The following is a 14,055-nucleotide window of genomic DNA, read 5'->3' as shown; positions in this document are numbered from 1 at the left end:
TATGATATAATGTATTTCAATTCATTTATAAACTATTTTCTTCAAAGACATTCGATTTGATTCGACATAAGTTGTAACCAAACTTAAACTTGGAATCAACGCATAGAAATAGATAAATAAATAAAATCAATATTTTATAATAAAGTGGATAAGTGCAATATTTCTAAAGTTTTTAATTTATTGTGATACATTCTGTAATTTATTTAGAGTATAAAATCAAACTTTCAAATTCAAAATTTAAATCATCATTCTTGGACCGAAAATCAAGTGACGAAGCAGTGTGTGATACATAACCTTATCTTTTGGACAACATTAACATTTTATCACAATTTTTGAAGAGAAATAGTACAGGCTCAGCTAGTTTTTCCTCCCATGTCATAATGTATTATGATTATAGTATTTTATACAATAAATGAATAAATAATCAGAAAGTTTCATTAAAAATGCTTCCACCAGAGCATATTAGTGTAATATTATACAAAGTAAGTCATATGTATGGGAACCCTCCAATAAATTTGAGACTGTTGTAGATATAATACTGTAACTTTCAGGATAAGTTATTGGTCAAATACTCTACCTTTTAACGTACAACTGAATTTCAACCCGTCATAAGGGGTGACTTATGGGGTTGTAACTCAAATATTTTAAATGTGAACACCCATTGTGTCTACATCATTTTAAAGGCCTTTTTAAAACAAGAAAGATGCCATCTATTAAAATGTTCTATGATACTCGTATCTAAAATAGCGGCTAATTGAAGTTTCAGTTTTTAAAGAAATGAGGGGTTGTAACTCAAATATTTTGAATGTAAACACCCATTGTGTGGTACATCATTTTAAAGGCCTTTTCAAAACGAGAAAGATGACATCAATAAAAATGTGTTCTATCATACCTTTATCCAAAATGGCAGCCGGTTGAACTTTATCAATTATTTCTTTAAAAACTAAAACTTCAATCAGTCGCCATTTTGGATACAAGTATCATAGAACATTTTTATTGATGTCATCTTTCTCGTTTTAAAAAGGCCTTTAAAATGATGTACCACACAATGGGTGTTTACATTCAAAATAGTCGAGTTACAACCCCTAAGTCACCCCCTTATGTGGAGTTGAAATTCAGTTGTAAGTCAAAAGGTAGAGTATTTGACCAATAACTTATCCTGAAAGTTACAGTATTATATCTACAACAGTCTACAACTTAATAATAGGGTAATATTGTAATGACTGTTTTTACTCCACTACTGGAGCCTTGGGACGTCGTCTTTAAAACAAATGAAAAAAATAAATAAATATAGTGCCTATACTCACCAGATGAATCAAATGAGTCGAGTTATTGTCGATTCTTCCAAAGTCAACAATTCTAGAAACGTATTTAGGTATTTCAAAATTGATAGCATGTTTCACCATTTTCAAAGTGATATTGTTCTTTTCCACCAATAAATCGAAAAGAGATTTTGTTGAAATCAATTCCAATTTTCGCCTGTGTAAAGGAACTATCATTTAGAATACAAAAAAATTAAACAAGTGTTATAAGTTTTGGTGGATGAGATATGATCAAACATCCATGCGCTTGGCAGGAATATCACACCCCAGACTATTCTGGTATTATACGTTCATCAAAAATAATAATGTATTTTTTGGGAGGCGATGTCAAGATACACCACCACCGCAAAGTCAGACAACATCCATCCTAGCACTAAAAATCAGTCTTGTTTTGGCGGTGGCTAGTTTTGTCGTTCTTGTGCTGAAAAAAGAGTGTCTTTTTTGGCGGGGCGAGTCCGTGACTAATTTCTCTACCTGGAAAACAGTCTCTGGTTGTCGCTATCTGCTTTTGACGCCTATGTCAGAATATCTTGGAAGTAAACTGGTTTCCAATTTTGGCACAGACTGTACTTTCTTTGAAATATTCTGTTTATAACTTAGAGTGACTGTAGAAGTGTGTGTGTCACCACCGTTAGACAATACTCCTGCGTGACATTGTCTCTTATCTTAACCTTATTATTTTAGTTCTATTGCTTACTCTCCCATTCTCCCTCTCGCTCTACCCCTCACTCTCTCTCACCCCCTCCCTTACCCTCTCACTATCACTCCTGCGCCTTTCGCTCTCGCTCTCACTCTGTCTCACACACACACTCTCTCTCTCTCTTACCCGGTTGTGTGCTAATGTTCTCCTTTCTTCAAAACCCCTCAGGGTTTTGTTATTATTTCATAGAATGCTTCAGACATATTATCTTCAACCTATCTTGAATTTGACTTTCCCATGCCTAGATTTGTAATTTTTTTGTGTCAATAATATTCATTACTATCAACTCTTGCTTGTAATATTGTGAATTCCCTCATTCCACTGAGTAGGATTGTATAATATAGTTAATGTAGCATCGTACTGGAAGTTTGATGGTTGAATGTGAGAGAGGGCCGGCCGTGCAAAAAAACTAAAACTGCAATTCCATTGAATCCTCACTTTTCACTTTCTCACTATAGGCCTATATCCCTCAGAAACACACTCTCTTGTAAAATACTCAATCCCCTACACTGAAATAATTTGACTCCTTCAAGTTATGTGCTCCCAACTTGATAATACCGCCCGTTGTTCTCTCAATAATATTTGTTGAACGAGAGCTAGCAAGCTCTTACTTTTTACTCAAGTTCAAAGTTGTTGCCAGTCTGTGGGTCTGCTTGTTTGTTTGAATGCACTACAATAACTTCAGAAAGAGTTGATCGATCAGCTTCAAATTTTGAACACGCACTCTTCGAACCTTTTTACAGATCAAGTTCGTTGAACAACAAAATATTTTACTCACTTCTTCGTCTTTTTCAGGATATAAAATAACATTAAAAGTACTACATGAGACAAAATAACTTGCTCCTGAGTGTCTGCCTGACTATTATCTTTCAGTCATACGCGTAATATTAATGATACAAATTGTGATGGCAGTTGCTATGTCGTTGGTATTATTAATTTGACAAACTTTGAATTTTGATTCTGAATCATCCACCCATACGGAGAAACCTATGAAGTTCTATGGATTCACGTAGGCCTACAGCGTAATATTAATAGGAAAACAGTTTGATGTTCCTTTTCCCAGATAATTTGACAGTGGGCTCCACTGGGATTCCTATTCAAATTAAAAAAAATCTGTAGGTAGCTTCATAATTTAGGTCTGCCATCTTCGTTCCGCCACATTGGATTAAACATTTTCTTTGGGAAGGTTTAATACAAGATTCAAATAAAGAATTCAAGAGACAATGAATGGTGGAAATCGCTCATCAATGTATCAAACCACCGTTTCAAAGATATTCACATTTTAGTGTTGAAGTTTTTGGATATCTGTAATACAGAAATATTGCTCGCCTAGAACAGGATAGATTATTCATCACATTCTTATTATTATCGTTCCCTAGCAACCTATGTTAAGCGTTTATGTAGTCGCTGCTAAGAGAGATTTATGATAGCTATATACCTGAATAATAGTCAATAGTCAAAATTCTTTATTACATATTCTTCAGAATAGCAATGTTGTCAAGAATAATATATATATATATATATATATATATATATATATATATATATTACATTTGAGTGTTCGCGGATGGATATATTATATGTAAAAGAATTAACCGGTACATCCGTTTGTTTTGACTTACTCAAAATCATAGTAAAAAATCTGTCTCCACTTAAAAAAGGGAATCAACAAGAAAAAGAAGAATGTTTTGAAAAAACAGTACTCCTCCCATACATCAAGGGCACCACAGACAGAATGGAAGAGTATTAAAACCCACAAAATCAAACCATTATTCAAACCCCACCTACTCATTTCCCAAATCTTAAAAAAACCCATCAACAGACTGGAGCTAGAAAACCAAGGAGTCGACAGTATCCCCTGCCTGAACTGTGACAAGCAATATGTAGGCCAAACAATAGGAGAATCTCTGCTAGAATGATGAACATAAATTAAGCATAAAAATCAACAATCAACCTCAGCCCTATATACCATGTGAAAAATACTGGTCATACAATAATTTCGTGAATTCCAAACAATAGCCAGCATTCGAGATTTTCAAGTCAGGATTGTGAAGAGGCGTTGAAATCGAAAGCAAGGCTCTCTAAATAAAGAGACGACAGCCTCAACGTGTCTCCCTTATGGAAGTTAATTTTGAATTCCAACGCCCAGTACCTGGTACAATGAACCCGCTACAGCACCATTGTCACCAAAACAAGACAACTTTCCTGGAATTTCACTCACCCAACAGCGCCAGCACAAGCAAGTGGATGGAGGGGGTAGGAGATATGCTCTTCGACCCAGAAAGAATACCTAGGACCAGTGTGGATCTCGACGCCACCCCAGAAGATGTCGTCTGCGATGGCGACGAAACGTCAGACTCAAGTAAGTCAAAACAAACGGATGTACCCGTTAATTCTTTTACATATAATATATATATATATATAATATCTATATATATATATATATATATTATAGATATATATATATATATATATAATATATATATATATATATATATATATATATATAATTAAATATTTTGAATGTTTGTATTCACAATTATATTTTTGTTCACTGCCAGTCTGTCTCCTGTTTCAAGAAATTCTCATAGTTCGTACATGGGCCTTCCTTTGAGAAACTCACTAAGTCTTTTTTTCAATGTCACACAATCCAGCCTCTTTATCTTCTCCGGTAGATGATTCCACAGTTTTCTGCCCACGTATGAAGGTTTCTCTTCGAAGATTGCAGTCCTGTGCCTTGGGAGTACATAGTTGTCTGCCTGCCGAGTGACGTATTTATGAACATCTGTGCCTCTTTGGAGATTTAGTCGGCTAACATGGGTGATGACTTCCATGATATTGTAGATGTTGGTCACCGTCATGATGCCGAGATGACGGAAGGCATCTCAACATGTCTCCTTTTGTTTGAGACTTGCCAGTGTATTAAATACTATATTCGACTAAACAACGAGTGACCCAGAAGTGAACTTGCCAGAGTATTTAATACTATTAAATACTATATTCGACTAAACAACGAGTGACCCAAATGAAGCGATTTAAAATATGAAAAAAGAAAGATGGGAATGCGAAAATATTATAATATTTGGAACTCCATAACTTATCATTCAATTAACAGACATTTATGGGATTAGTAATTTTCTGGAAAACACTATTAATTGACAATAATAATTTAGCAATATTGCACTAATAGTTTTAATTTTAGATGAATCTCTCCTGGATTATTGAAATCTGTGCTGGAGATTCCTCAGTGATTGCTGCATCATCTGAGAAAACCCCGTGAAAGTGAGCTCTGTTCGAAATTAACAGAATGCTCAAGTATAGAAATTTAGAAGTAAACAACCATTTCATTTAAATCGTTTAAATAATTAAATAAACCATTTATTTAAATAATTTGTTCATTGAAATCGACCCCATCAGTATTTACTCGTGAATTACGGTAGTGTATTGTTAATGTATCAAGATTTGAGAAGATAATATAAGCATCTATTAGTTTTTCTCTCAATGATTGTAATGTATAACTTAATTTCTTTTATATAATTATAAAAATATCACAGTTTATTACATTCCAGTTCAATTATCTTGTTTCACCATCCATTTCTAAGTAGAGCTCATAAGTATCGTAATCTTGCCATACAATAATTGAAGTTGATTTCATTCAACTTTAGTGGCGCCATTTCACCAAACTGCTAGGGAGGGGTGGGGCAAAAACCAAGAGGTATTAGGGGGGGAGGAATACCCCCAAAGGATAGAGGGACCTGGGTTTTTCCCCATAAACGTTACATTCGAAGATGTTATTATATGCTTCATTTTTTTCCAGTTTTATATAAATGTGGTTGAAGTATCAATACAGACATATTATACATTATTTTAAATATACAAGACCGTATGAAAATAGTCTCATGAGGGTAAATGCAACGTTGCCAAATAAGATTTGATCAACTTCGTCCGCAGCTGATTATAAGTAAGAATTAATATTGATATTTTCATAATACAGTACACCTGAAGAATTGGCAAAGTTTATGGTAAGGGGTGAGGAGGTACTCAGCTCTTCCAACTAACATCGGATTAGTTTTATGCAGTCTACTATAACAGACGTTCCCATATGGATGTTACTATAGACGTATTTACCATCGTATTCCATTTCTGTTTGTTAGTTTGTTTGTCAGTATGTCTGATGGAAATCGAAAACGGCTTTAACGATTTTGATTAAGTTTGAAACATAGTATATAGTTTGAAATATAGTGAGTTTGTGATACGAAAATCATCATTTTAATTAGGACTCATGTTTAGGATAACTCACTGAGGGAACTTAAAAATGATCAGGTAATAATATTCATCAACCGAGTAGCAGCTGACTGAGAGAGTTTTCCGTCGTCAGTTGAATACAGTTGATCAAGAGAGTTTTTCATCGTCAGTTGAAAACAGCTGATCGAGAGAGTTTGCCATTGTCAGTTGAAAACGAGACAGATGTGTTGAGTCACCAAGTTTGTTGACGTCATGTTTTAAAGTTATTGCATGATTCGAGAAAATAGTTGCAGAGAGCAGCCGAGTGTCAGCAACGCAACGCAAATTTGAATTTGTAACATAATGATTGCGGTAATCAGGTAAATGCTAAAGTAGTCAGTTTTAATACACCTGGGTAATTGAATTATAACAAATCATTTACTTCTAAATTTCCATCTCTATGCCTTTGTACTTTCAACTCTATCCTTTGATATTGTTATATTCATAGACGTGAAGTAGATAGATAAGGGTGGGTGTCTACCATAAGTAAAATGAAATGTCTATTTCCGACTTCTGTAGTTGAATACTTGTAGCTAGTAGTTCTGTGAACAGTAGAGCTTGTACAGTAGTTATAAAGTTTATAAGATCTCATTGTTTAACAGATCTCATTGTCAATATGTCACCCCAATTAGCCCTTCGGACATCGGAAAAAAGAAACCGGTACCGTGACGAGAAATCGGTAAGTGTTGAAACGGCCAATGACTGATTGGCGTGTATTGACGATGACAATATTACCTGTTATGAATGAAACCGAGAGCAGTGCCAAGCTGTAATCATCAAAAGCTAATCTACAAACATGCCAACGTACATATACTGACAAAAGCAAATCCCGTCGTTGAAACGTAGAAAAATCAATCATCAAAATATTATCATGAAAAATAACATTTCCCGCTTTTTTGGGAAACGATAACTGTATATCTTCCAGTATTGAAAATGACATTCGAAATGAAAAACAATACTGAAAAATTTTATTATATTCAAAATTCTCAATGTTCGAGTATATTAACCCCCCAGTAGACTACATTCAACACAGTAGAACCACTATAATTTGTAGCTTACGGGACCAAGCATTTAATACGAATTTTGGAGGGTGACGAATTATATATCAAGCTCTGCAATATCGAGGCTGATAAAATAAAATACGAAAAAATATATCATGGATACTGATCCCATAATTACCCATAATTAATTCATGATATAGCCTGTATGAATGGATATTAGAAAATATTGTTAAATATTAATTTGACATACTTGTAAAAGATTTCAGAGATCAATACAACCGTTCATGAGCGAGTTCTTCAACCAAGGGTGTCTCTAGTTATATTATTATATTTGAATCCATAGAACTTTAAAGTTCACTCCGTATGGGTGAATAATTCACAATCAGAATTCAAAATCCCTAAACTAATAATACCAATTACTATAACGTTAAATGTATTGCTATCACAAGTTGTATTACTAATACATGTGGGTGGGCTATGTTGAAAACAAACAATACCTAGACAGGCAGACAGACATTAAAGAAAGCGAGTTGATGTAAGTTTCGTATATTAATCAGCTGAATTCAGCGGAGTTATCAGTTACTATGGCATACTAGTGTATTTATCGTTATAGGAATACTAGTTACAGTGTTTTTGATGGCAAAACTACGAATTATAGAGTTATCGAGAAGTTTCAGTGTACTCACTAATCTTGACTATTGAACTATTAAGTGAAGTTATTTTTGTTTTGTGTCAAGAAATTTACTAATAGTTATATTATTCAAGCTCCAAATAACTGCAGAAAAGAGAGACAACTGCACAAAATAGGAATGATTTATATAACGAATTATACAGTTACAAGATAAGTCATCGCCTGATATTACTACGAAGAGGGATAGAAAAGAGTGATAGGTTTCAGAAATAAATTGTCAATGGTCTTGTTAATTAGAATAGCCTACATGTGGGGATCCATCAGAACAATAACCATTGTTTGAAAACCCAGACAGCTCTGCGTAGTACAGTCCCTCCAAGAAGTATACCTTTTGGAAGTGTCAGAGATTCGATGTGTCTGACTTTGTCGTGTCTGTACGAATGTAAAAGTGTCCGGTTTTGGCGCCTAACGCACACGCCAATTCAAGACTCTTTCAAAACAGTCTTTCCCTGTCGCTGGCGTACGGTGTCGATGGATGAGATAGTCGCTGTCCACTCCTGTCAGGTTCTGGGTGTGTCGGAGGACTAAGGTGGCGCGTTCCCATTTTTTGGTGTAGTTAAGAAGTTGATATTGTGGTATTTATTCATATTAAATGAAAATATGACAAAAAAATTTACAATTTCTTAGTATTTTTACTTTCCTTGTCCTATTACCATAGGTAAGGAAAGTAATAGGACAAGGAAAGTATTGCTTTCCAAAAAAATTAAGGTACCCTAGTTTCAAGTTTTCTATACGTTTCAAGGTCCCCTGAGTCCAAAAACATGATTTTTGGGTGTTGGTCTGTGTGTGTGTATCACGTGTGTGTCTGTGAACACGATAACTCCATTCCTAATTAACCGATTGACTTGAAATTTTAAACTTAAGGTACTTATACTTTAAGGTCGGAGGATCCGACAATAAGAAATTCAATAAAATTCAATTCAAGATGGCGGAAAAAATGGCGAATAATTACTAAAAAACCATGTTTTTCACGGTTTTCTCGAAAACGGCTCTAACGATTTTCTTCAAATTTATACCACGGATAGCTATTTATAGCCCTATCAACTGACATGAGTCTGATTTCTGGGAAAACTGCAGGAGCTCCGTAATATTCTTGAGTAAAATGGCGGATAGTTACTAAAAAACCATGTTTTTCACAATTTTCTCAAAAATGACTTGACCGATTTTTTTCAAATTCATACCCTGTATAGTTATTTATCAGCTCTATCAACTGGCATAAGTCTACTTCCTGGGAAACTAATGGAGGGTCTACACCATCCTTGAGAAATGGACTTTGTAACCTCCTTCTCGTGCATGAGGTAGGTAGGTAGAGCAGTTTATAAAAAGAGCACATATTCGAGATATTTCATCTGTAGAACAGCTGTTTTGACAACTTTAAAAGAATCATCGAATTTCACAATTTACACACAGAAAAAAGTACTCTGAAAACAATTTTAAATATACATATACAGTAGTCTGATTGTAGTTTCAAATATGTTGCCGCCAATCGTTATTATGTTATTCCCCTAAATTATTCTACTTTAAGAATGAGGCTTACAGTTCAATGAGCAAGGAAAGTTGTGTGAGTGTACCACACCAGATTTTTATTTAATAGTGTCATTCTGATGTGGGATTTCAAGATGAATTGATTGGTGTAAAAATTATTATGGAGTATGGACCTAATAACCTACATTGGACTATTTCGGACAAAATTAAGGAATAGAATAAGTTTTGGGCAATAGCCTGTTTTCTATTTTCTGAATATTGTATTTGTTTGCTTCATTAAATAAATAGTAGAATAGAGAAATAATGAGTTTATATTATTTATGACAAAAATTGCTCCAGTCCGTAATTAGTGAGCTAAACTCCGAAGAATCTCTTTTTTCATTTATTATTCTAGTTATCATTTGAATGATAATTTTGTTTGCATTGTTAATGAATGTAGAAGATAATGTTAATCTTTATTATACAGACTAATGATATAGGTACTAATAATTTCCCTACTTCTTTGTGAGGTCACTTCGAAAATATTATACAAATATATCCTATACTAGCCGTCAGGCTCGCTTCGCTCGCCATATCCGTCTAGCCAGGGGGCTCCGCCCCCTGGACCCCTCGACTGGATCGTCCAAGAATGAGATCAGCAGGCTCGCTTCGCTCGCCTGCATTTTTTATTTGAGCATTTTTATCATATGTTAGAACAATCCAGTCGGGGGTCCAGACTAAACGTCTGACTAAACGGATATGGCGAGCGAAGCGAGCCTGACGGCTAGTAATATAATATTCCCAGGATTGAAGTAGCAGTGCCCAATCAATCTTTCCGCGATAAATGCATTTAAATCTTCAACTTGGTGCCAACCTCACAAAGTCAACTCAACTTAATGCCAACCTGACAAAATTATTAATTTAGTTGCCAGTTAACAACTGTTTCGAAGAGGTACTCTATCTAGATTATAGTTCTATAGTAACATATGATATGGAAATTTCAATTATAATTAAGAGATTGGGAGAAGAAGAATATACATGCTAAAAGACGAACTTTAAACCCTTAAAAACAACCCTTAGAGTTAAAATATTGCCAAAAGATTTCTTAGTGCGCCTCTAAAGGGCCAACTGAACATACCTACCAAATTTGAACGTTTTTGGTCCGGTAGATTTTTAGTTATGCGAGTGAGTGAGTGAGTGAGTGAGTGAGTGCCTTTTCGCTTTTATATATATAGATTAAGTTTTATATATCTGTTAAATGTTACTGATGTTACCTTAATCATATTATCATTAAAAAACCACTTTAAGAATTTGTAAAAAGTATAATTCGAGAATTATAGTGAGGTCCACGTTATAATGGCAGATTCTCTGCCTTGCCACTGCCATCAGAGGCGAGGCGTCCGGTCATCTCTGGATTCGCCGATGACTGGACGGAAATTGATATGTAATGTGTATTTTATTAAATTGAAAATATTTAAAATAAATACAAAAAAAGATGAAGAAACCAAAAGAGAAAAGTTTTTTTGCGAGCGCGCCAAGTTTGAATTAAGTAGACTACTGTATCATCAGTTCCATCCGTTCAATGTGATTCTCAAAAATATGCGATTCCAGTAATGCTATTTAGCATTGGTTACCACCACTCTTCTGTATCATCGCTCTCCCTCTCCCCGTAAATGATAGTGGAGTAAACGGTCAAAGACATCGCTATTTTTTGCGATTCCACTGTTCCACGCCAGTGTTGCAAACCGTACGATAATTATTTTGTTTGCAATTTGTTATTGATATTTATTATTATTATTATTTCTTCTATGTTTGGTTTTGAAGCGTCTGAATTTAAAAATCTACTTTGTGAAAATAATTATTAAGAACTGAAAATTTAGTAAAGTGAACAACTACAAGACTTAACCTATTTCGGACTATGTGTAACCTTATTTAGATAAGGTTTGGGAGAGGAATATCACATGGTTACCTTATTTTTTCTCTCCTTGTCATTTTTGATCATGCACTTGTTGTATGAATCAATAAACAATAAAGAATTTCATTTCAATATTTTAAATTAATTTAAGGGCTAGTTTCCGAGCTTGAGATTTAGCCAAGTTCTAGAATTTCAAACTCTAGGATTTTTAATAGTAAGCTTATCTTATACTAGATGTCATCTTTCTCGATAAATAATAGTTCAAAATGAAACATTATCTTTAAAGTAGGTGAGGGGGTGCAGCTTTCATTCAAACTTTCAACTGAATTGTTCCTGGAGATGACTGAGCCAAAAAGTCACGCCTCGCCCCTGACTGCCATCTATAGTGGATAGCTGCCCCTGACTGCCATCTATAGTGGATAGCTGATACCGACAAATCTGATGTAATATAAACTGTTCATTCCTGTTAAAGATAATCAATTATATTTTATTTGTCAAGAAAATAGATTTTTCAATTATTAAATAATACATTTTCATAATTGACATTGAATATTTGGTTGATTAATTATATTCCTATATTATTAAAAATTATCTGGCAACGTAGTGGAGCTAGAAAATGATATAGTGAGGTCCACGTTAAAATGGCAGTGAAGAAAGATAGGAGAAAAACGTTGCCAAGTCTCTCCATTTTGCCACTGACTGTACACAGCTGTTACTCAATTCATCCCATTAAATTTGATCTAATAATAATTATAGCTTCCTTGATAAAGTAATCAATTTAATGTCAAATCAATCAAGAAAATATATTTTTTCAAAATTTGATTCAAAAATTTGCTTCCATAACTGAGATCAGATTTTATTTTTATACAAACCTGAAATGGCGGCTATTCGAAAAAGCTGTGATACACCAATCTGAATCTCAAAACAACAGAAATTGAGTTATTTGGTAGGTATTCTATTCCAATTTCTTTTAAAAATAAGAGAAAAATAGAAATCCTATTAAAAATAAGTAATTTCAATGGAAATAATTCTGAATTAACCTTTCAATATTATTTATACCGGTACGAGTAAGTCTAACCTATACGTGTAGGCTAACTGAAGCATGGATGAAGTCTAGGATGGTTAGTTATCTACTTTTAAAATGTCATTTCAGGTATTTTAATTTGTGTTTCTCATACGGTAATTTCTAAAAATTATTTAATTGTTTCAAAAACACATTTTAAATCAATTATACGACTTGTGTACTAAAGTATTTTGATAGAATGAAGAAAAAATGGCGGCTGAGAATTCTTTGTCTACTTTTGTACAGTCACTGTCAAAAGTAAAAATAAAATATTCTGTAAAACAGACAACATCGCAAAGCTAGAGACAGATAGCGCTATCTGTTTTATTGTATGACAGAAAAGGACAGCAACAGTATTGTCAATCCTACACTGCCATTATAACGTGGACCTCACTATAGCGCTTTCTACTTTGTCGGATGATAGGCAAGGATAGCTACACGAATGTTAATAAAATACTGTCATTATAACGTGGACCTCATTATAATAACTTGGATTTCAGCTATTTCACTATACACACTGCTATCCAACTATATGAAACATACACAAGAGGCTAAGAAGTAGTGTACTTGTGTAATATATCATAACAACTCACCTAGTTATCAGATAATTTCCTCGATTTTCCAGCGTACTATAATTTTCTCCAAGTTCTGCCAGTGTCACTGTATCATATCCATCTTTGTTCTTTGAGAATTTGTAGAAGTTTTCTGTTTGAAAAGAGCTGCCCAACTAGAACAGTATGGAAATATATATTAGTTTTATATTTTTCAACAATAAATTACTCATTTATTGGATCAAACGGGAAGAGGAAGCCTTGACATCATCCTAGTTTTGTAAATTTATCTATAGAGAACTTTAATTAAGTTTGTAGCGTGAATGTTGATGTTGTGGAACTTCCCATAATTGAATAGACTTAAAATGTTGTCAGAAATCCACTTTAAATTAAATAAAAATCATTATTTTACAGGAGCATGCTTTCGTGTGTGCTCACACATCAAGTAGATTTTTGACAACATTTCAAGTTTATTCAATTATAGAGAACTTTTTATATTTCTCAGACAACTTGTCCAAAAATAAACAGGCAGGCCATGTTTAACAAGTTTTTATACCAACAAGGATACCCAATAAAAACAATGGAAACATAGTTAAATATTAAACAATTTTTCAAACTTCTGTGCTGAAAAATTTTGAACAAATAAGTTCAGTTATCAATAAGGAAGTCACAGGTTCTACTATAGGCCGAGAGATATTACTTCTAACACCGCTCTCTCTCTCTCGAAGACAGAGAGGCCCGATACTCGTTCCTTCATCAATCACTGCCACTATGTAACAGAATTCTAGTCATTTGAAAAATTGTAAAGATGTCGATGTTTTTGAGGAGTTAAAAAGTTTTTTGATGCTTGGAGTATTCTATACCACAGAAGAGTTTGTGTGAAGAGAGGGTTCTTTTGTGTGATTTTTCTTCTTTTTTTGTATAACTGTATGTATTATAAATTGCTGACAATTCCTATACTCTGATCAGAATCTCTGGGAAGCTTTAAAAAACAAACAAACAAGCATTCTTCCTACTTGTGTGCCAGCATCATGCCTACTCCACTACTCCACTCACCTCTCTGT

At 34.0% G+C, this 14,055-nt stretch overlaps 1 protein-coding gene across 1 annotated transcript in view; it reads right to left on the bottom strand.

Moving 5' to 3' along the window:
• Nucleotides 1-14,055, bottom strand: part of LOC111048163 — a gene marked incomplete in the record, with an annotated part of 59,733 nt that overhangs the window by 39,073 nt on the left and 6,605 nt on the right. Inside the window, 2 exon segments of the mRNA XM_039422578.1 lie at nucleotides 1,308-1,479; nucleotides 13,034-13,167. Coding sequence (XP_039278512.1) covers nucleotides 1,308-1,479; nucleotides 13,034-13,167 — 306 coding nt within the window.

Source organism: Nilaparvata lugens, chromosome 3, assembly GCF_014356525.2.
Source record: "Nilaparvata lugens isolate BPH chromosome 3, ASM1435652v1, whole genome shotgun sequence".
Lineage (NCBI taxonomy): Eukaryota > Metazoa > Arthropoda > Insecta > Hemiptera > Delphacidae > Nilaparvata > Nilaparvata lugens.
This window is presented reverse-complemented; position numbering and strand designations above follow the sequence as displayed.